Below are 25,555 nucleotides of genomic sequence, written 5' to 3'. Positions count from 1 at the left end.
AGAAATCTGCCTGCCTCGCACAGACAAGCCTCTGTCAAAAACAGCTCCACGGGGTCATGGAGAAGCACAGAGACCATTCAGATATAGTGGGATATACATACAACTCAACACCACAGGGCGCGCACCAAATAATCAGCCAATCAGAATACATTCTGTCCTTCATTGAGGCTGTACTGACAACATCAGTATGCTGAAGGGGAAGAGCGCTAGTATCACAAAGCCAAGATCCGTTATGCTGTAGACTCAGAGTGATCAATTTACACTAAGCCAGGAATAAAAGATGACGTGCGCTGGCCCATGGTCACTAGCATAGTGTGCTGGGTCAGCAAGCACGCCTACACACACACACACACACACACACTCACACGGCCCTACACCAACCCTAACCCTCACAGGAAACTTTGTGCATTTTTACTTTCTCAAAAAAACTCATTGTGTATGATTTATAAGCATTTTGAAAAATGGGGACATGGGTTATGTCCTCATAAGTCACCCTCTCCTTGTAAAACCTGTGTCATACCCATGTCATTATACAGAGTTGTGTCCTGATATGACACAAAAACAAGAGCACACACACACACACACACACACACATGTCACACACATGTCACACACACACACACACAGGCTTGTAAATTCCATAGTTGGTTTTAAACATAACTGTTTACTTTTATTAGGTTGTGGATTTAAATGCATATTAAGGGATTCTCAAAGACTACTTTTTGTAAAGGTTTATATATATATATATATATATATATATATTTTTAATGTTGGTTTGAAGTGTAGGTTTTTGCATTATTTTTAATACATTCAAACCTGAACACAGAAAGCAATTTGTTACACAAATCATTAAAATCCTATAAAATGTAACTAAAATGAACAGGAATGCTTTATCAGAGTTTAATCCTTCTGGGCCTGATCTGATTTTTAACCTTTTATTTCAGTCTATTGACTATAATATGGTTATAAGCCATACCAATTCATTTGAGTATGTATAATTTTGTATGTGTGTGTAAGTAAGTGTGTGTGTGAGTGGATCTATCTGTTTTACACTCTTTTAGAGAGTAACCCCTTCCTTGCTGTCCACATTTTTCACTGCATTGTAGTTTAATTATTGATTTTATTTTACATAGTTGCAGTATTACTGTTACACCAGTTCGTAGGTGTAGATGTTTTAGAGTTGCATTGTGGGGGATTTGTAGATTGTACACACACAAATTTTAAATTTTTTCCCATTTCCCATTCATTTCCTATGGTCGGTCATTTTTGACCAAAGACAATGAGTGCGACTATTTGTTTTATTACCACTCAGCTTTTTCGAATCCTGTCCTGAATTTCTTTTGTGTGTGTTCACATACCAAGTGCCATAAAGTCACCAAGAGTCATACCATTCTGGTGAAGCTACGATTTAAAAAAAAAATTCTAAATGTAAAACTCTCAGGTCAGAAATGACCGAAGATTGCACAACATTGCCATAATTACTAATGTTTCAGGCTAAATCACAGACAGCGCAACACTAAGCATCACACACAACACCGCTTCCATCACAAGCTACTATCAAACCAAGGTAAGTTTACCACCAGTACAAAATGTATAACTTTTTAATGTCTTGGGATGGTTTTTGTTAATCCCGGACGAGCCCCTATAAAACAATACCAATACCATATTTTTTGAAAGTACAACAATGTGAAAAAAGTAATATGTTCAACCAATAGGTATGTGTTTCTTCTGTTTTCAGAACATAATTTTTGTGTAAACATAACCTTAGTTATAATAATAATAATTGATGATTTTTGCAAAAAATACCTTAATTAAAATAAAAAAACTTAATAATTATACAATTATTGGACACTTACACATTCAAGAAGTTGTAATTCAGGGAAATATTAAGAGTCATCAAATTCAGTATAAATGTTTTTTACTTTCCATGTGTTTGTCTTGTTGGCTTTTGAAATTCTAAGCTCTGTAATCGACAGCATTAGGAAAGGCCTGCATTAACCAAAGTCCTTGGATACTTCAATGAACAGTACACAAGACCCTGACCTCACTTTGCATTATTGATTGTTGCTCCATATGATTTTCACCTTACCAACAAAAATGTATGTAGATTCAATGATGTTGAGCTGGTAGTAAATTCTGTCAAAATTGCAATATTCTACCCAGGAGAAGCCACAAAACTGCATTAATATAATAAATCTCATTTCACCTCAACACTTTATTAAATAACTTCTAATCCACAAAGCTACCTGATCTTCCAATACTACAAGCCAGTGTTCACACTAAACAAACATGAGCATGGCCACCCTCAATAAGACATTTATTATGGACAATGTACAGCTAAAAAATGCACAGTGCTAATAACATCAAGTTCTAAGAAAAAGTCACGATTTTTTGACCCTAAGAAGTACGTCAGTTATGAGCAAATTTATCCTGTGTGATGCCAAGCAATTCAACTGACGAGCAATTTTGACAGAGATGCAGCTAAACCACAACTCAACTCACATGATGTCCTTTTTAAAGTAAAAAAAAAAAAAAAAAAAAAAATATATATATATATATATATATATATATATAAAATATATATATACTTTTTAGACATATTTTATACTGAAAAAGGGCCCCCACAGTGTGCACCCACACTGACAGACTTTTTATATATCCTGCGGATTGACTGGATAGCTTAACAACCTGCAGAAACCAACAATACCAGGGAACCGCAGGTCCAAGATGTGGAGGCACAGAAATGTCACATCAATGGTAAATCCCTGGTTTACCGCCCCTACATATTTTCACTGCGCTGCACAGAATGCTATTGTTATTTTACAGCAGTGAGATTCATAAGCATCATTTTACAAGAAGGCATTTGGAACCGGAATTGGTAATATACACTGAATTATGATGAGTAGTTGGGTTGCTGACATAAATCAAGCAGTGCTGTTAAAACTATTTTTCTTATTATTTCTTAATTATTTTATCCGTTTCTATGACCTTGTTATATCTGTACTTTTTACTGTCAAAAAGAAAATTCAGTCACCCCATGTCAGTCCAAAAACAAACAATCAAAAAGCTACAGCTTCAGATTTGATAACAGTACAACCAGGAAGTTTTAAAAACTGTGATCAGAAACATCACACAATCCCATGATGCAACTGCGCTACATGCTACCTGCTGCTACAACCAGAGTCAAAAAAGTAAAGTAATCAGACTTTACTAAAATGTTTCATTTGTTGACATTAGGTAACTACATCAGTTTACATGAAGTAACAATAATTCTACAGAATTTATTAGACTTAGTTAATGTTTTTGAACATTTTCTCATGCATTTTTATCATTTAAATTGAATGTTAACATTAGTTAATGCACCGTGAACTAACACTAATAAACAATTAATTGTATTTTTGTCAAGTTAACAAACTGTAAAGTCCCTAAAGGACTACAATACAACAGCAACATGAAACCGGCATTGTACTTAAATAAACAGTATCATCAGTAAATAAAATGTCATTTAATATTGAAAGTGTGATTTAAACTGCTGAGGGGGGATTACAGCTCCTTTTCTACTTGGTTGCACACATAAACTCACACTCAACACATTTCACGCCATACTAACTTACAAACTTAATCGTACATATCTCTATTTTTCACTTGCTTACATCATCTTTCTTCATCTCTGCTCAAACACAGACTAGTTTAGCTATCTAAATGAGCAAAAAAACCTCTATCATTTTCATAAAAAGGTTACTAGACTAATTATAATACTAGTCTATAACTAGGCTAGACTAACTCAAGAACTTCAAAACAACGTTTTCTCAGATAAGCACATTTCTGGGGACACATTTGTTCTTTATAAGTAATCAAAACCACAGAATAATTTTGTTTTACCTTCAGAGATGGGGCAGGTGAGCACCTGGGCGCTATAGGAGCTGAGAGGGGCCACTCGGGCCGAGTGTTTCTTCATCCTCTCCTCCTTCCTTAGGAGTCCTGAGCTTTTTGAAATGTGTGTGTGTGTGTGTCTATGAGCGGCACGGCTCACCTCCTCCGACAAACCCACTTCATCCCCACGCACATCTCTCCTGTCACTCCCACAGTCTCTTTCTGGTTTCTCTCGATATTTTTTTACTTTGCTCTTCTCCTGCTGTTACTTCTCTCTTTCTGCTAAGTGACAAATTTACTTCTCTTTCTTTCTGGCTCACACACACTCTCAGCGTGGCACATATAATCGTACAGTCGTACTCTAGTGTAGATGTTGCACTGTCATACTGCTATAGTGCGTCTCCTAGGGAGACTGAGCTTCAAGTGTGTGTGGAATGCAATCATCCCCTTCATATCTCTCTCTCTCTCTCTCTCTCTCTCTCTCTCTGTCCCCGCCCCTTCTCCTGCTCAGGGTATCCTTTGCTGTGTTTGGAAGGTAACCAAGCAGCTCGAGCTAATTATGCTGCATAGGCCTCTCTCCCCTTTTTCTCTTTCTCCTCATTGTTTTTTGCTTTTCCAATCCGCCATTTTTCTAGTCAGTTCCATCTCTGCCACATGAGATTGAAGAGGCAGTATGATAAAAATGAGTTATTTAGTAGAGTTTTCTTATTCTTTCTCTCTCTCCTTTCCCAATCATGCTCTTTGCTTCTTTCATCAGCACTTGTGCTCCACTTGAAGGCCCTTCACTGCTCGCTTTAGCAGAGGTCTTGTCTTGCTGTCTGGGTCTCTGTAGCATTATGCTAATAAGACCCAGTACAGAGCCTTGGGGGATGCCATAAAAAGTCTTGTTTCTGACAATTCTGTGCGTTCCTGGATGAAATGATTCAATATCATCTGTTAATAACTCAAAGTGTCAAGAAGTGGGAATCTGGGAACTGTACTTTTGTTTAAGTGGGAATAGCTTTTAGGATATGGATATTTGATGTTTAGCAATAAATCTGGACAAAATGAAAATTCTGTAATCTTTTACTTGCCCTATTTGGTATTTCTTCCTGCGGACCACAAAAGAACACTACTTCTCCAGATTATTAAAGATACATTGACCATAATTGCAATTCCTTTTTTTATTTTTTATTGTGGCATACAAAAGAAGAAATTCAGCAGAATGTCGGAGCTGCTCTTTTTTAATAAAAAAACTGATCTGATTTAATCAGATCTAAAGGTGAGTCTCAATTAGTGTACTTATACACTATTCCATGCTATTTTGCAGTATAAATAGTGCAAGTAAAAGTGCAACAAATAGTGCACTTCAAGTATCAGGATGATGCACTTATTTAACTAAAAAAAACTATGTATAATGGACATGTCATGCAGCACAAAGTACATAAATTATAAGTGCATCGTGTATAGTTCATCATTTGGGACACAACATTTCCATTTAAATAAAATGAATTATAATAATAAAAACTAGCACAGTTTTATTTAGCATAGTCAAATTTGAGAGTTCACCAACAAATGAATCATATGTAAAAATCAGACAAAAAAAACAAAACATTAATAATTATTAATTTTAGTCTCATAATTATGATTAATGAGAAACAATAACAATGCAAAACAAGCTATGGAATGGTTTTGTGGACAGTGCACTATGCTTTTGCATTAAGAAAGGAGTAGCTACAACATTTAACAAGGTATCTCCTTTTATGTTTCTTTAAAAATGTTCGAAATGTCATAAATGATGCTGCTTGTGAGATTATTTATTTTTATGTTTTGGTGAACTATTCCATAAAAGTTGCTTTACTGTGTGAGCTGTGCTGTGCTGGGACTTTATTGGACTAAAGGGAGTCTTTAAATCACAGACCAGTTCAAGTATCGAGTACCCCTTTAGTAGGCCTGCCTGGTCAGAGCAGGATGCATTACACCCCGTCTGCGGTTTTCATGGCCTTGCATTTAATATGTCTCAATGATGCTTGTTCCAGTGGTCCCAGCAATGCATTAGATTAGCAAAACACCCACACACACTTACATCTGTTTCCTCCCATTACACACAACCTTACACAAAAATAAAGCTTTCTGTCTCTCATTCATTCACGCTGGCTTGATTTAACACCACACACACAAACACGTGCTGCATTGTGGTCCACCGCATGCTCCTGAACTCAAATGAAGCTTGTTTGCATAGCCAGCACTTATTATACTGCTAAATTTGTAGCAGGTTTTCATGAAGAGTCAGATTTCTAGGATGAGCTCAGCAGTTCTGGTTGTACTATGCCAGGAAATGAATCTCACTGCCACTATGTTTATTTCCTCCTTGAACAAACAAACTCCTAATCTTAATGTTACAGAAGGCTTCCTTGTACAGAAACATTTTTGATAAATTAATGTTTATATATATAATTAAATCTGTGTGTGTGTGTGTGTGTGTGTGTGTGTGTGTCTCTGCATCATTATTCCAGAAAACATTCTAATATGCTGATTTGGTGCTTTAAAACTATTTCTTATTATTATTGTGGAAACCATGATATATTTTTTTGTATAAAGATTCTTTAACGAATAGAAAAGAACAGCATTTATTCATAATAGATTTAATTTTTATTCAATTTTAAAAGTCTTTACTGTTAATTTTGATCAATTTAATGCAGTCTCTTGCTGAAAAGTACTAATTTCTTTATAACTTTAAAAACATTTTGAACAGTGTAGTTACATTATTTATTCATAACAAGAAACCTACAGTGGAACTTGGCTATCAGTGACATTCAAACATTTTTTATTTCTTTCATAAAGGTCCGAATAGTTTTTAGATCCACTGTAATATAATTTAACATAAATGTTTTATCGGACCACGAGTTGTTTCTTTACACATACACATACAACCCTTCCCCTCTAGTCAATTGAGTTTGCATTCAATCACGTATATAAATATCTTTCCTGTACATACAGCTCTTCACAACCATAAAATAGAAACCGCAGCCGTGCAAAGTAAGACAGAAATATTGAAAGAAAGATGAATATTTCCGCCGTTGAAATATAAGCTTATATTACATACACACACAGACTAGATGATGGATTTTGTGTCAAGACTCCATATAATTTGTGATGCCAAGAAGAAAATTAAACCACAGCCTTTTAAATGACTTAACTTTTCTCTTGCTGATATATTGTTTAAATATTGCAGACACTAAACTATAATCAAACCCTCCTTTACGGAAAATAAAAAAAACACAAATATGGACCTATACTGAGTGGTGGTTTATTCTCAAGCGCTTTTTCAAACAGACACCTGCCATTCAGGATGCCCGTTGTTTCATCCCCGTGTCCCCCTCCTCTTGCGTCCTGCCATAGCAACGCCAGGCCCTTGTGTTCCACCTTCGACGCTACCATTCAGAACCGTTGTCATTTAAATCAGTGCCATGTTCCTCCACCATTGTCCACAGACCTGCTGCGTCCTTTATCTGCGTCTATTAGCTGCGTTCTACAAGACGAGAGCGAGACGAGAGGAGAATAGTGCACCCACACAATATGAGTGTTATACACACTTCATAACCAATTTGTCAAAACCCCATAAAAGAGTGGAGGAGCTGTGTGATTTGCATATATATGACCTTTGTTGTCTTTATCGCTTTCCAATCACAATTACCGTTTTGAAAATACATTGTAAAGGTTAGTCTATACAGAGGATTGGACACAACCTGGACTTTTCTGTTAACAAATACGGAAGCCCATTTCTGCTGCATAAGAAAGAAAGTCATGCTTTGGTCAACCTAAATTATGACATAGGAAGTCATAATTATAATATATTAATATGAGATACAAAGTCACAATAATGAGACAAAAAGTCAAATACGTGACCAAAGATTTTGACTTTTATCTCATAATTATGATTCAGATTCAGAGATGCTTTAACTGAAATGTTTGTTACGAATAAGGGCCATGAGCAAAGATGGCCATGTCCAAGTAGTCACTTTTAGGGCTGCACATACTGGAACGGTAAAAGTTAGCTTTCCTGTATACTAGAGCTCTTTAGAACCACTGTAAAATGAGAAGAGTGACATCTTTTGGCCAGGCAAAGGGGTTGCAGCTCCTTTATGAACTCAAACCTGATGATTCCCCAACCCTAATGCTAACCCTATAAAAACCATGTTAGCAGCAAATGTGCACACGATCAATATTTATGCTCTTGTTTTTGTGACATATCGGGACACAACTCTGTATAATGACATGGGTATGACACAGGTATTACAAGGAGAGGGTGACTTATGAGGACAGAACCCATGTCCCCATTTTTCAAAACGCTTATAAATCATACAGAATGAGTTTTTCTGAGAAAGTAAAAATGCACAAAGTTTCCTGTGAGGGTTAGTGTTAGGGGTAGAGTTGGTGAAGGGCGATAGAATATACAGTTTCTACATTATAAAAACCATTACGCCTATGGGATGAACCCACTTTTCACAAAAACAAACGTGTGTGTGTGTGTGTGTATGTATGTGAAAGAGAGATTCAGCATTCCGAGTAAGTGGGATTATAAATTTATCATCATGAATCAATGGAAGAGGGCAGAGATATATGTCAAATGACCAGATGGGGGCAGCACAGGAGTGCACAGAAAGTATAAAAGTATAATATATAATGGAAATTTTGTGCTGATGCAGCATGTAAACATGTTTCCTCCAATTACACACAAGCCGTAAATACTGATGAGAGATTTACTAAGGCCGAAAGGTTTTGGACAACAACAGCAGAAATCAGTATTATTTTTCTGATGACTTTGCATTAATAAGGGACAACACGAATTATGCAAACATTTTATTAAATAAAAAATGAATTCACAACATTGAAAATTCTAGAGCTGCGTATAATTAATCTCTAAACTGTGTTCTGATTGGTCTGTTGTGTTCCAACATTATTTGGCAATCAATCAGCAAAGCTATAAAGGCGTGTATGACCCAATAATCTAGAGAAAAGACCACTTGGCCAATGTGAATGTAGTGATATTTAGTTTAATATTTCTATGTTTCATGAAACATTGAGGCTTTATCTGTGGCTGCATGACAAGTGTACATTTTGATTTCATGATTTCACACAAAATAGCCTTAAAAGTACTTGAAAAAGTTTTCTGTTAAGCTCTAACATAATTCGTTTTCAGATGTAACTTGCTTCAAAGTTTACCTATTGTAACAACATTCAGACAAATGTCTACATTAAAAGTCCCGTTCCTAGTGATCCCATGTTTTAAACTTTAGTTAGTGTGTAATGTTGTTGTTAGAGTATAAATAATATCTGTAAAATTCTGAAGCTCAATGTTCAATATCAAGCGAGATATTTTATTTAACAGAATTCGCCTACATCGACCGACCCGTTTGGACTACATCCCTTTAGTTCCTGTAGTAATGACATCACAAAAACAGTTTTTTGACTAACCTCCGCCCACAAGAATACACAAACAGGGGGGCGTGGCCTTGTTGTGCTCCAACGGAGAAGAAGGAAGAGTTGTGTTCGTCACCATGTCTTTGAAACGCTGTTATTTTCATATCTGAGTCCAATCATCTTTGTTTGGGCTCCCCAGGGATGCTGTACTTGCAGATTAATGGTTACAATTTATGTTTAATTTGGTTCCCGAAAATTATAATCCACATGTAAAACTATGTCCAGCACATTTTGCTGAGGACAGCTTCCTCAATCTCAATCAGTTTAATGTCGGATTCGCACAAAGATTATTCTTGAAAGATGGAGCAGTTCCCTCTTTGTCTGGAGAAGGTGTTGTTTATGGACCACAACCGGTAAGTGTATTTTATTATTTAAGTTGGTGCGTTTAACAGTTTCTGTAACTTACTACACAAAGGGCAACGCTGTTTAGCTTTGTTAACTAGATGTTAGGGCTGTGCAAAAAAATTAAATGCGATTTCATGCGCATCTCTTCTTTTGAAGGCGTTCTGTGATTAGAGGTACATCTCCAGCACGTCCTTTCAGATCAGGATTGCAAGGTTTTCAAAACAAATCCTGCCAACTTGCTTCTCAAAACTAGTCCAAAACTAGCCCAATCGTGTTACCAGGAGGGCAGCCTGCGCTCAGCTGCTGTCGAATCACAACACAGGAACCGCTGACCCAATCAGAGCGCATTACGTATTTCTGAAGGAGGGACTTCATAGAACAAGGAAGTCATCAGCCCGTTTTTATGACAGTGAAAACAGCAGTATACGGATAAGTGAATTGTGTGAAAAATACTGTGTTATATTGCACACTGTGTAAACACAATCAAAGCTTCAAAAAAGCATGAAAAACGGGACCTTTAATGTTCTCAGATTTTTTATTTTTATTTTTTTAGAAACAACACCTTTTTTAGAGCAATGTCTGATACTGTCTATTCTGATAACACACACACACACACACACACACACAAATCAATTTGTGTATTCCAGAAGAATTGGGCACTTCACATGGTGTTATCATAATTGACTAAACGTAAAATCATAAAAAACGCTCCTTGAAATGGAATAAAGAACAACTGAAATACCACCTTTTTAAATACCTACAATAACTAAAACTATAAAAAACTGTATAGACTTTTTTATAAAGTTAATAAAAAAAAAAAATTATACTTTAAAATTAAAATGGAAAAGAAGATAGAAAAGTATTAGTAAACTATAATAGCATCTAAATGACTGACTGGTAAAGGGTGAACATTATTTTTTATTTGGGTTAATGATTCAGGAACGATAACTTACATCATCTGTCTGAAGTCTGTAAAGCTCCCAAAGTGAGACTACAGTTAACATCGTCTCTCTGGCTAAGTAGATGAGAAGAGTCCCATTAGGCCTGCAGCTAAAAATAGCTCTATAGGCGAGATGGTCTGGGTGGGGATGGAGGGGGGGCATGTGTGCGATGCAGAGAGGTTTAGATGATTGGGTCACATTGACTCAGAAGAGAGCTCAGAAGACAACGGATGACACCAGCAGATTGTTTCTGTCAAAGGCTTTGCTGGATGATTCTTTCTTGGTCCTATTCAAGACGGGTTTGATGGCTTTTTCAGCTAATTAGCAAACAGTTGCAAAAGTTTCCAGAGTGTACGCTTTTTTTGTAGGACTTGTGCAAGACAGCATATGCATGTTGTAAAGCTGCAGCTGATATTTCATCCAGTATGATCTGATGCAATTACATCCAGCTGGTATGAAAGTACCATCATGAGTAGGTTAGGAGCTGCTGGGGTTCAGTAGCTTCAAGTTATAATGTACATTAGGACATGAACTAATCTCCCTTTACATTTGACTTTTACAATGGTCATGATGAACAGAACATTTAAGAATCAAACCTTTGGTCTAAGAGCTTATTTTGTGCAATAAACCAAAAGGAGGGAGACAAGTTGATGTTAATGTGCATTGGCCTAATACAGAGCATTTATTATTTAAAGGGATAGGTGAACTAATGTTTGAAATTTGTTTGGCTAGTTCTTTTTGCTGTGATATTGAAATTTGAATCGAGAAGTGTAAATTTAACTGGTGTCTAAATGTTGATGTCATATAAGTTTATTTATTAGAATAAAAGATAACAGGTCAAAAACAGTGATAACTCTTTTTAAGTACAATTCTGAACTACTAAAAATAAAGGGATGCAAAAATCACTTTGACATGTTATTTGAACATAAATATGTGTTGGGAGTGTGTGTACACAACCACCCTATATTGATAAAAACGTCACCCAGAGGTTTTGATTTAATCCTTAAAAATAATATCCCCTTTTTCAAATCAAGCCGTTCTCAGCTTCTTGTCTGTGTGACGTCACACGGATGAAGGCCACTCCCAAGACTGTTGATTGACATTGCCGTCTTACCTTAGACCCGCCCTGACTGTTTCACTGCCAAACCAGGGACATAGACAAGAATGGCTCCATACAGCGCCGCCGCTCCCAACACACGCATCACGCACTGTGCGTAGGGTTTTTTTTTTAATGCCGGTATTATTTCATTAGCCTATAGAAATATTAGGCACATTTTAGCCATGTATATGTAACAAAAAAGGGGGAACAAGAAAGATATTTAATAATTGCTCTAGTCTAGTCCGGTCTAGTCTAGAAGGTACGTGAAATGTGCTGCATGTGCATGCTGCTGCTAATCGTAATGCACCTCGAACTTGCTGACGTTAATGTTAGCATTAGCAAACTATGTTATTATAACTTACAATGTAAAGACGTGTTTCCGCGCGTTTGGAGGTCTCGCGGCAGGGTAGACGCGAATTCTCCTCATTCGTGCATCTAGTTACAGTACAAGAGATTCTGAGTTATGAAAAGGACCATTGCAAGCTGATAGCGACTTGCTTTTTTGTGGTGAAAACTTGGCAGTAATACCCCCACCTTGCACAGCTGTACCTGAGTGTCCCTGGGACATCAGTGCGGTCGGAGCACGTCTTCTCAACTGCTGGACATATAGTGAATAAAAAACGCTCTTCTCTGGACCCCGAAAATTTTGCCATGAAACTTCATGCCAATAAATAAGAAAAGTGACACAAAAGTGACAGCCCTAGTACTTATCGATGATTATTTAATTTAATTTATTCAAAGTGACATTGAATTTGCAAAAAAAAAAAAAAAAGTCTGGATTATTTTGATATTTTTTTATTTTGCTATTCTGTTGACTGTTTACAAAGTCAGCAAAGCTGTGAAGATTTTCTTTCTCTTTTTAATGTTCTTAAGTTTTATACTGTGATGCTGCTATTGTGTGTTATTGGTATTGAGTTATGTTTGGTAATAAAAAAATTACACTGGCAAAAACAAACTTTTTTTTTTTTCTTTCTTGGGATCGGGGTGGGGGGCATCATAAAGGAGTTATGCTTAGGGCACCAAAATGGCTAGCAGCGGAACTGGCTCCATAGCAATTGTTCTGTTGTTGGATTTAATAATAATTTTCTTTTTCAATAATAATCATTTCTTTTTCAGTTTCTTACAATTTCCTACTAAGTGTCATAAGAAAAAACTGAAAAAGATAAAAAATCTAGAAGAAGGGGGTTAAATTTCAGCCTTGCATACCCCCTTAAAACTCTTCATGACGCCCCTGCATCCAGCATTGTTAAAAAGTGAGGAGAAAAAAGTTAAATATAGATGGCTGTGCCTCCATAGCACTATGATGGCTGGTTACCCTGTCAGTGGGGTAATATATGGTTTCTTTTCTCTGGATTATTGGGTCACACACCTTTATAGCTTTACTGATTGATTGCCAATTTATGTTACTTACAATAGAGCACAACAGACCAAGCAGAACACAGTTTAGTGTTTAATTATTTATAGCTATTAATAGCTATTTTTCCATGTTGTGAAATCATTGTTTATGTAATATAGTGTTTACATATTTTGTGTTGTCCCTTATTAATGCAGTCATCACAAAATAATAAGGATTTATGATGACGTTGTCCAAAACCCCTCTTCACCTGGGGCTTTTCCAAACTTTTGGACAGCAGTGTAAATATGCACATATATTACACTATGAGTGTCACCCGCGCAAATTTGCCAGTATATTTTAAAAATATAAATTATACATTTATTATAATATATATTTGAAACATACAAAAGCATAGTATATTTAATTGTGCGATTATTATACATTAATTATCATAAATATTATAAACATACACAATGCGCAGTGGTAGAGCATTGTGTTAGCAGCGCAAAAGGTTGTGGGTTCGATTCCCAGGGTACACATGTTGGGTAAAAAATGTTAGCCTGAACGCACTTTGAAAAGCATCTGCTAAATGCGTGTTTAAAATGTAATTTAATATTCATTTTTAAAATTATGCAAACATTAAATTAGCCTGAAATTTGAATTTATACTGGAAAAGAAAAGGTCCCACAAACACTAATGGTTGAGATGCTCTTGAGGATGACCTTCACCTTCCAAGTCCCTGTCAGGAAACCTCTCCAAAAATGTGTTTTAGGTTCAAATTTACAGTAGGTCTGTCAATGGCCACTTTTCACAATCCAATCAATCCCGCTTTTTTTTCTTGTTTAATACCATATTTCATGCAGTAAAACTTATAAAGAGGTCAAAAGGGTTGCATACGCTCTTTCATCTTGACTTTAACTAATTAAACTGATGCATTTATTCATCACAAAAAATACTTGCCATTGTCCATTTCCTCAGGATTAAATATACAATCGACTATATGGATTAGTGTAAAACGTTAACTTAACTAAACCTTAAACACTTAACTAGTTTTCCAAAGCAACAATTTTGGACTTTGACATAAATTACAGACAGAGTTGAGTTCTTCGGGATGGATGGTGATTGTTCTTCTTGTCTGTCTATGACTGACACTTTAATTCACTACATATACTGCTGAGTCAGGTCTTAAAACAGCGGTGAGCATGACACAGTCCCAGAGGAAACATTTAAATGTGACACCTTCGCATAAAAAAAAATCTTCTAAAAACCTTCTTGGACTTTCAAAGAGATTTTTTGGTTGAGAACAGTAAAAAGCAATTGTAAAAAGAACAAAAATGTTTTAGAAAATTCATTTGAAAAGCCATTTGAATAGGTTGTACCCATTGTTTTTTGCTTTAATTGCCATTTCTGGCACAGACCATCATGTGTGATGTGCTTATGTAACAAAACGAGTGTCAAAGATGAATGCAGCGCTGAGTTTACTTTACCATCTACCGTCCTCAGGGACTTCATCACACAAATGCATGCACACATACACTACACGCTGATATCCATTAGATATGATTCATGTACTTACACACTGCGCCAGTGTAATAATGGCACACCAGAGACACAGGCTGCAACACCACTCCTGCATTGACCATTGTGTGGTATGTGCACTTAGCCACAATAATAAAAATCATTAAAATCCCGCATGCTTTACAACAGTGGAACCTCACATCTGTAACGTGCCAAGACTCTTTCGATTGCATAAAAATAGACTGAGGTATTGAAATTCAGGAATGGCACACAGACTATAATTAGGATCCAATCATTACTCTACTCCATTCACACTGTCATTTTAATAAGTGTTCGACAAATAAGTGTCTTTCAACCTGTGCATTTTGTCTAACCACACATCTGTGTATTGCTTGTGATTTCCTTGTACTTACAATCATTGCATTTATGAGTCTGCTGAGCAGTATGATTTAGCTTTATTTATAAACAAGTCAGTTTCATACAACATAAGCCAATAAAAGGTAAAAAAAAAAGCCATATGCATTTAGCTTACCACACAGTTGTCTTCAGACATTTGCAAGATAGGCTACTTATATTTGTTGACACTAAATTACTTTTGTTTAACTGTTTTTAAAGGGCCAAGTTATTATTATATAATGTATTATCATATTTGTAACATTTTGAATAGTTTAAATCTAATTTATTCTTAATTGTCCATTCTTTATTTTTATTTCTACTTCTATCCTGTTCACATTATACTGTTATATTTTACATTATATTCCATAGGCTACTGTTACATCCAAAACTTTGACAGAAAGTTCTGCCGACTGTGTTGTTCAGATTTATGCAGTAAGCACATAACTCATGAACCATACAAACAAAATGAGACAGTCCACACTGCATGTGTTTCCTTTATATTCATATTAATATACGTATTGATAGATTCGTCGTTCAAGGCCAACACAGCGTGCAGACAGCCGTGACTTGATCTCGACTGCATGACTATTGCATTTGTTATTGCGTGTGTTTTTGAACACTTACTTCTGTGGCTGGAGTACCCGGGTTTATAGCCGTAATAACCAGTGATTCGTAAAATCCGGTCCTCAATGTCATGGACCCCGTTGGCCGTCACTTGAGGCGCATCCCAGCGGTTGTTCACCTGCGGAGACGCCTTGCCCGCTAGGTGCGGACTCTTGCCCGGTAGGTGCTCCAGGCGAACGCAGGGCTCCTCTCCCGAATTCTGGATCTCCGTGCTGCTCATTTTACCTCCGCACAGGCAAAACGGCAGCTTTTAGGTCACACGCGAAAACCATACGAACCCCGCTGCTGAGAGCATCACCCGAGTCAAATTCCTGCACACGTTGCTTTGAGGAGTCGCTCAGGGTTGTGTGAAACTTGCCCAGCGCCTTTCATGCATCAGACAGCAGGGGGCGTCACGCTGCTCCGAACAGATGGCAGCAAGCACTGGGAGGTCCGATTCATTCGGACGAATCGATTCGTTTCATAAAAAGGTTCACTGATTCGTTTCAGCTGTCGTCGTTTAATTTTTGTTGTAAAATTCATTTTTCCACATTGTATTTTTACTTTAGCAATGTGATTTTATTGTGATTGTGTGATTTTACAAAATGTGGTTTTGTTTTTGGGATATATAACCCACTTCACACTCACCGTTTTAGCATACTCCTGTGATTTACAAACGCGATTCGGTTCGAATGAATCAATAACAAGAACCCGTTCAAAAGAAGATTCGGATATCACGGTAGAGTGGACGCAGTGGAGTGCCGTCGTTATTACAAAAGAGGAGACACGAGTGCACCGTGGTGGTGCCTTAATCATGTTACTATTGGGCTCCTTACTGAAAAATTTTAGCATGCAATGTTGCAATGTGCCTTTCAAGGCATTGCAGTGACAAAGTTTATGAGCTTAGTATGTCTTGAATAGTGAAATATTCAACACAGAAAATATGGACATAAATAAGTGGATATGACAGTGAACAGGGTGTTCTACATTTTCTGGAAAACACTTTAGAAAAGGTTTATACCCAAAATCTGAGACAGACAAGGATATAGACCCAGCTAGCACATGTACATCTGCAAGATGTCTGTTAAAGATTGTTTGATATAGAAAGCGTCTGCGGAGTACGAACATCTGACAGACGTCTGTAAGTTGTCTATTTTACATACATTCTACATCATAAACATCATAAAGACATCTAATAGACGTCTATTTGACATCTGATAGGAAACGTCCTGTAAATGTATTACAGATGAACAAATGCTCTAAAAATTGTCTTCCATAATGCATACATCAAATAGACGTCTCCATGATAGATAGATAGATAGATAGATAGATAGATAGATACATAGATACATAGATAGATACATAGATAGAGATAGAAAAGTGAAGAGCTGGTGTTTGTCCATTCTGTGCTGGAAATGCTTTCTCTATATTTTAGTGCACATATGTTACACTTTAATACTTCAGTGGCCTGCGGCTGTGTCTCTATTTATTTTTTTCGGTCAAATATTTATGAGGCTTTGAGAGTGAGAGTGAAGTAGCTCTGAGATGGTTCCACAAGGCTATTTTGCCTGACAAAATTAGATTCAGCCAGCTGCACGGAATTTGCTTTCAGGGATATTTTTTCCCCACTCGTGATCGTTAATGTGAGTGATACAATAATGACTAATACATGCTTTAGCTATAATCACAGAGGCACGGTTGTCATAAAAGTGTTATTGCGTCCATTTAGCCACACAGTTTGGACCTCTCCCACACAAGTAAAAACACACTTTCAGATCTAGAGCAAATCACTATGAAATGCCTCTGAATGCTGTTTTGAGATGCTGGTCTCAGCTTAGAGCACCTCTGCTCAAAACCAATGCTTCCTGCACAGACCGTGCACATAAAAGTGCTGAGGTCCAGGCCAAACCCAGTCCAATATCATAAGCCAAGTCTATTTAAGTGACTCCTCTATGGTTCTGCTGCAAATCCTTAGCACTTTGTGTGAAATTGATCTCCAGCATAGGGAGGAGAATTTTCTCAGGGTGCTCTCGGATTTTCTGTGAGAGAAGGACACATGCTGAGTTTCATATGTGGCCCAATTACAGCGCCAGACTCTATAAGCTTTCCTTCCCTCAGTCTTGGCTAAACCAATCTGCTCTATTCGTTGTTTTGTTTCCATTTGTTCTCCTTCCAGCCTGCTATGCCATTTCTGTCTTTTACCATTCTTCACACTTCTTATGGCTGTTTGGTGGCCAGAACAGCAACTTATGACACCGAAACCCCAAACTTTCCTGCTCACTCAGTTCACTAACTCCATACTTAATTGTACACAATGGACACCTTAAAATACAGCTTTTTACATTTTGGTAAAATGAAAAACATACAGTGCAATAACATTTATTTTAATATTTTTAATTTTAATAATTGTATTAGGGGCCCGTCTGGATTCATGTCGGTTTTAATATTTGTTTTGAATTTGAATTTTGAAAAATGTTTTAAAAAAGGTTTTATGTTTTTCCAAGAATGTCTTGTGGGTAAACCTTTGGGCAAAAATAGCATATTTTCCTTATGCCTTGAAACACATCAGTGTACACATCCAAATCGGGGTTTTTTCTTTCTTTCTGCATTGTTTAGGCTTATTGGTCAAATCACATACATATTGTTAGACAAATGTTTTCAAAAATGAATAATTAGTATTTCAAATATTGAATCCTGCTTTTCGTTATTTCTGCAGTACATTTGGAGCTATTAACAACGTTTTTCAAGACCTTTTGGTTTTGTCAAACACAGGGTTTTGACAATAAAAGAAGAGTTCAGATGCCAAGGCCTCTAAGTGCCATCTGAAATTTTCTTCTAAAATGAGCATTTTTTTTTATCAGGCTCTTAGGCTTAGGTTTAGTAATTTTACTCAATGTATAGGTCATTTTCCATGCAACTGAAGTGAAATAACTAAACATTAATAAACGAGCCTGATAAAAATGCGAATTTTAGAAAAAAATTTCACATGGCACTTTTGCATCTGACTCTTCAAATGTTACTTAATATTCACAGACTGTAAGCACATGTTGTAAAGTAACTGCAGTAATCAGAAATAGTGGTGGTCTGGTCACTCTGACTGTTTTTTAAGAGTGCTGTCAGACAGACTGCTTCACTGACGAGCTCTTCAGCATGATAATAAGGGTTAGACGTAAATGACTGTCCTATTCATTCTCCATGGATTCTCTGCCCAGAGAAGAGACATGGTTCACTCGATAAATCACTAGACGGCCAATGCCCCGTGAACGTATGGGTGCATATTGTATTTTTTAAGGCAATTGTATCTGTTCTTTCGTCTCTTCTTTCTTTTTCCTGTTATGACTTTTTTTTTTTTCATTTGCCCTCTAAGGGAAGGACAAACCAAATTCATCACCAGAAGCAGACCAGACAGACATTCAATGCGTGACTGGAGCCTGAGATGTCTCTCCAGCTGCTGCAGGAAGGATATTCAGTCAGAGAAAGAGAGAGAGACTATTGTAATGAGACACGGAAGTGACATTACATTGATTCCAACTAAATTAGTGAGAGAGACTAATTACTGAGGTCTGAGATTACGCTTACATTTTCAATTAGATTTAGCTTGTCTGCATTCTTTTTTTCTCAGTCCATCAGATCGTAAGTAAATAGCCTTGCTAAGGCAAGCATCTCTACTACTGTTGCTCACACTTATGGTTAGGGATTTGTTCTAAGGTCTTCACACATTCTCAAAACAAGTGCAAAATGGGGTACAACAGCTTGTTACACCTCTGTACTTTCTTTACCCTTTAAAGGGTGCATATTAGTACCATAAGAGTACATCTTACTACTCTAAGGCACTAATTTGCACCCTTTAGGGGTAAAAAAGGAAGAAGGGTGTCTCTTTGAGGGTACTGTTTTACCCCTAAGAGTTTGGTATGAATCCCATGAAACACAAGTCATGATAAAAGAGCTCAATGACCTGTATAGGAAAGCTAAAATGGCATGGTTGCTTCAGCTCACGCGCTTTTACCCCACATTTGCTTGTGTTATTTTAAGCGATTAGGTTTAATGCATTCATCACCAGACATTTCATTTCCAAACTGCTGGGATGCAACCACATAATAAAACGTTGCCAGATTCACGTTTATCTAGCACCACCTATATTTTACTTTGAGCATGTTGTGAAACACGCAAGAAACAACGTAATGTCAGAAACAATGTAATATGCAGAAACATACCTAACATGATACTATAGTAAACTCTAACAATACGTTCTGCAGCATAATCTATGAATCATATCAGCCGAGATTTAGCAACTTTATACACCACTGGCACTCAAATGGATAACCATTGGGATCCAAACCTCAAATTTGAGTCCCAACATTGCCACTCATCAAATCACAAACAAAACGGAAACAATTATTCTATATATAGATATACATATCATTATCACCATTATTACCATTTTTCTCAATTGTTTAGCAGAAAAAGGCATAAAGCAGTTAAAAGGCACAGTGATTCTCTTTTAAACATTGCTGACCTTTCTGTTCTGTAAGTCACCGCATTAGATCACCACTCTGCTCAAATTATCAGCTCTAAATCTGCCCTTCTTTTGCACTTGACTAAAACGCTAATGTGAGGAGATTAAAATTCAACTTTTATTGATTCCAGGAGCCAATAGCATGTTCCTCGGTCAGGGGTATCATGGTTAATGAGGCAGGTGGCTGTTAAGCCTCTATATTTAGATCCGCCAGGGCCATTGTATTGGATAAGCAATCTTTTTAACAAAAAGGAACCAGGCAGACCTTTCTAATCAGCCAGACTTCACATGATTTATGTAGAAAATATACAAATTCAAATAGTTCATGAATGCAGTGCCGTGCTCTTTATTGTATTTAAATATTCCACACGCATTACATAGCATGCCTGAAGAGCTCTGACGTCATGTGTATCGACTGTGAGGTTTTGATATCCGTCATACAGTATGGCTATCACGGGTTTCATGTACAGGGACATTTGAAGGAGAGCTGAAACCTGAAGTCTCTTCTCTGTTTCTCGGACCTGATGGGTCACCTTCACGGTCAGTATCTTCACAGCCACCTCCTGCTTTGAATAAATATTCTATGTGCCCTAAAGGTAACACCATTATAGAGAGAGTGTTTTAGCCAGAGATTTTACATTCACTGGAGGTATTTGCTAAGGCAAGCATCATGACTATTGCTCAAATGGTTAGGAATTTTAAAAAGCTTCTTACCTAAAACCACACTTTTTTTCCTTTTTCTCTCAAGGCATTTATTTTGCAGCCAGGCGACCAACAAAGGTCAGTTAGAAAATGAGCTGGGGAATATTTAATGTGCGGCTACTTGCACACACACATTGTTGCAACGTATGGCTTTAATCAAATGCAGCATGGTGTGATTGTAAAGAGCCATTGAGATAATGCCTCAACGTGTGCCAGGGAACAGACAGTTGTATTTTGGGTTATATTGATCCACTCAGACAAGAGATATCCATGGCTGATAAAGGGCAGTGAAACTAGAGGAATAAATGCCAAATCCCGATCAGCAGTTGGTGATAATGCTCATTGCTTTTTTTAAAGTCAACTCAACACTGAGCCTATTTATCTTGAAGCTAGTGTTGTCAGTTTAATTTTAATACAGTTAATTATATATATAAAATGTTTAAAGTTTACAAATGTTATTGCACCCCCTGACTTACACATTCCATAAAAACAAAACTTGACACACACATAGACTAACAATGTCACTTTAACATTCACTGCATTTACAAAATGAATTGCTGTGGACTGTATGTTTAATCACAATTTTGTTAAACTGCTTTGAAATACTTTTTTCCCCACATCAATCTGCACTTCATACACCATAATGACAAAGCAAAAACAGAACTGTCACAACTGTGTAAATGTCCGAAAAATTAATAACTGAAATAAGTACATTGCATAAGTATTGCATTTACTCATTATATGACTGAAGCACCTTGACACCCTCAAGTCTTTTTGGGTTTTTAATGTGACAAGCATTGCACATCGGCATTTGGCAATTATCTGTCATTCTTCTCCTCACCTCTTCACCTCTCAAGCTCTGTCAGGTGGGATGGGGGAGACGCACATTTTCAGGTTTCTTCAGAAATATTTGATTGGGTTCAAGCTCAGGCTGCGGCTGGGCCACTCAAGGACATTCACAGAGTTGTCTATAAGCCACTCTTGCTGTGTGTCAAGCCACACCGACATAAAGTCCAGATCGGTGGAGTGTTGCAGTGATGTTTGTCTTTCTGTAGGTTTCTCGCATCTGCATATATGATCATGGAGCTCAACTAGAGTTACCATCAGCTTCTTGGTCACCAGTGTAGGCAAGGCTCTTCTCCATCAGTTGCTCAGTTTGGCCAGGAGGCCAGCTCTAGAAAGAGTTCTAGTTGTTTCAAACGTCTTCCATGATGGATAATGAAGGCTACGTGATTCTGTGAACCTTGAATGAAGCATGATTTTTTCTGAACTCTTCCCCAGATGTGTGGCTTGACACAAACATGATTCTGAGCTCTACAGGCAGTTCTTTTGACCTCAGGGCTTGGTTTTTGCTCTGATATGCATTTTCAGCTGTTAGACCTTTTATTAAGATGTGTGTGCTGTGTGCAATTGAATTTGCCACAGGTTAACTTCACTCAAAGTGTATAACACCTACAAGCATAATTAATGTTCCTGAGCTAAATTTCAATTGTCCCAGATAAGGGTTTGAATAATACCAAATGTTGACTTCTTAGTTCACTTTTTGTGTGTTCTTTTCAGCAGTATTGGGAGTAATACATTATAAGTAACATGAGTTACGTATGCAGGTTACTTTTTTCAAGCAATTATTAAATTCATAACATAAATAAGTAATGCAAGTTACTTTGTTTTCCCATTTATTCACTGACAGCTCTCCTGTTCAATGCTGATAGAAATTGTGAGTGAGGTGTAGAGGTGTGGTTTATTAATTTCACTTTTTATTTGGTGTGAAAGGAATTTTACAGTTGCCAAAAATATAACTTTTTTTTGTTTTGTTATTAAAAATAAATAATCAAGCCCAGCCCAGGTGACAAAAAGTAACACGAAAGAAACATAATGCATTACTTTCCATAAAAAGTAAGAAAATTAATTATTTTTTATGGAGTAACGCAATATGCATTACTTTTAAAAGTAACTTATCCCAACTCTGGATTAAGTGATTCACTCATCTGCCATTTGAGGGGTGTTTCTCAACAGATATTGAGAAATGTGATTAATTGTGACTATTTTATTTACATTTTTAATTGATTGACAGCCTTCTGTACTTTATACACAATCCACTGCCACTACATATTCAGTTTGCTCCATCCTGATATGGAAGAATGAATTAGTCGAATCCTGGTGGATAAAATGAGTTTACTGAATATCTTGTTTAACTCCGAAATATCACATTATGAAATAAAATAAGATAGAAAAGCTGTTTCTGTCACAGCACGGTTCCAGCAAAGGATAAAAAAGCCGGATCAAGGTATAGCAGTCTTTATTAATAAATAAATCAAAATAACAAAATACTCGGGTACCTCAGAAAGTTTCAAAAATGCAAGTAGAACAGCTTGCAATCATAAACAATAATAGACCTAACTGAATAATAGCCCTGAATTTCAGGGCTGTAAATACACAGGGAAACAATAGGTGCTAAACAAAGATAATTAACATGTAACACATGAGGGCAAATCAAAAATAATGACAGCTAATGAACAGCACAAAACTATACCTCAGTCCAACTCAAAACATAACTCAAACAAGGATGTGATGTTAAACTTTAATTGTAGCTTTAACACTAACACTGTGGGTGGTTGATTGCTGTGGCTGATTGCGACCAAGTCACAACGCTGAAAGTTCAATGCAAACAGAGATATTGTGCTTTAAAATTAAGGCAGTTTAATACCTACAAAAATGAGGAGCTACAACAAATGACTTCCCAGGTTAGTGATGTCACAAACGCAGATAAACCACGCCCTTAGGAACATACAAAGGGGGTGAGGCCATGTGCTGCTTTAGAGAAGAGGAAGATTTGCAATGGTGTTAAAACTAAGGGGGCACGGAAAAATATATTCATATATGAATCGTGATTCTGTCTGCTAAAAATAATGGATACACGAGTTCCAAAATCAATAATCTAAAGCAACAATTCTTAATGATGTTCTTCGCTTCCCCTGCTTTACATCACTCTCTCTTTCTCTTTCTCTCTCTCTCTCATTCAGATCATCAGCTCAGCTCCAACAATGAACTGTTCCAATTGCTTACCATAACACATTTGGCCAGCTAACCAGTCTGAGCCCATCGCGTATTTCTGAGGAAGGGTCTTCATAAAACCAGGAAACCATTAGCGTGTTTATAGGAGAAGGATTTTTTTCTAAACAAAACATTACCATGTTAGACTGTACCCTATTAATAAAATCAAGCCTAGAAAAAAAAAAAAACAGTCAACCACCCTTTAACCATTCCATATGCACTCCTATAACCAAACTAAGAGCTCTGTGTTAGTTAGGTTGTAAGGAATTCAAGGCTGTTATTTAGCATCAGCAAGCTAAGATAAGAAAATCCAGTAAAAGCTTAGATTGCTGCAAATCGATGAGGTTTCATTCATTCACAGTACACAGTGGTCATGACATGTGACATGAAAACACACACTGCTAAATGAGAACATCAATCATCTATAGTTCACATGCCAGTTCATTAATATCAAATGGATTATCTGTTGCTAAGCTGGTGGGGTATCTGACCTTTCATTGCGCTTACATCAGCATTCAGAAAACACTGAGGGGAAAGTAGCCTCCTATCACTAGTACAGTGCAGATGCAGTTTTCTTAACAGCGAGCCAGTATTTAGCTTTACAGTATCTGCAAAGGAACAGCAGCTTAGATCATTGCCAGCATTGTTTTGCAAATATTGCATGAAACTACAGTAGCCTATACATTACTCTAGATTACAAATCTTGAGGGTCTCTAGCTTTTTTTCCCTGAGCTTTGCTCCTTTAGTGTTTAAATGCTACAGTATTTCCTGTCTTCAGAAATATTTTAACCCTTAAAAAAGCATTTTCTTGAATTTGCACTGGTTTTTATGGCAAAGTTGCACATAAGCCTCTTCATTGGACCCTGGTGCATCATTCTATAAATTGCAACCAAGTGGCAAGCTGTTGTGTTTCGATTTTTCCCCCTCCAAACCAAGGGTCAGTCAGACATGCCAAGTTGCAACCGGAATATCCACCCATTCCTTCTATCCTAGGAGATTCTTGTAGGTAAAAAATATATTGCAGCATCAAGCAATATCTAATATATCTAAGAGTCATATCACAGTATAATGTTCCAAGTTTTGATTTTAGATTGAGAGAAAACTCTGATTAATCACATGTCCACTGTAGTGGACGTCATGCATCAATTGCTAAATTTAAGCTACAATTCATAATTATAATGTGAATATTGTTTTTGAAACTTTAAACTTATAAACTTAATCTGCAGTGACTTTTTTACTGTAAATAAATGTATTTGTATTATTAGAATGTAATTTTCATTGACATGGAAAAAAGTCATGTGATTACATAATGTATGACACTTGTAATGCATTACTTTACTTGTTAGATCAAAAAGTAATCTGATTTAGTAATGCACGTTATTGTAATGTGTTTTTTTACTCATAACATCAAAAGTAATCTGATTACGTAATGCATGTTACTAAAAAGTAATCTGATTACGTAATGCATGTTACTAAAAAGTAATCTGATTATGTAATGCATGTTACTAAAAAGTAATCTGATTATGTAATGTGCGTTATTGTAATGCGTTGTTTTTAATCATAACATCAAAAAGTAATCTGATTACATAATGCATGTTACTTGTATTGCATTTCCTTACTTATAACATCAAAAAGTAATCTGATTATGTAATGTGCGTTATTGTAATGCGTTTCCTTACTCTTAAAGTGAAAAATTAATCTGATTATGC

General features: G+C 36.6%; 1 protein-coding gene across 3 annotated transcripts in view; it reads right to left on the bottom strand.

Moving 5' to 3' along the window:
- The window catches only part of LOC113117083 (solute carrier family 35 member F4), a 29,358-nt gene extending 13,543 nt beyond the window's left edge, over nt 1-15,815 (bottom strand). For 2 of the 3 annotated variants that reach the window (XR_003294125.1, XM_026285488.1), the window contains exon 1: nt 15,596-15,815. Coding sequence is in view for 2 of the 3 variants with exons in the window: in XM_026285488.1 (XP_026141273.1) it covers nt 15,596-15,815 (220 nt within the window). In the remaining variant the exon portion in view is untranslated. Of the gene's footprint in view, nt 1-3,882; nt 4,274-15,595 lie in introns of those variants that run through there. The other variant, XM_026285489.1, reaches the window with a different exon arrangement.
- Nucleotides 15,816-25,555: the final 9,740 nt, after the last annotated feature.

The sequence above is a fragment of the Carassius auratus genome, chromosome 17 (assembly GCF_003368295.1).
Source record: "Carassius auratus strain Wakin chromosome 17, ASM336829v1, whole genome shotgun sequence".
NCBI lineage: Eukaryota > Metazoa > Chordata > Actinopteri > Cypriniformes > Cyprinidae > Carassius > Carassius auratus.
The sequence above is the reverse complement of the archived record's forward strand: the minus strand, read 5'-3'. Positions and strand labels throughout refer to the sequence as shown.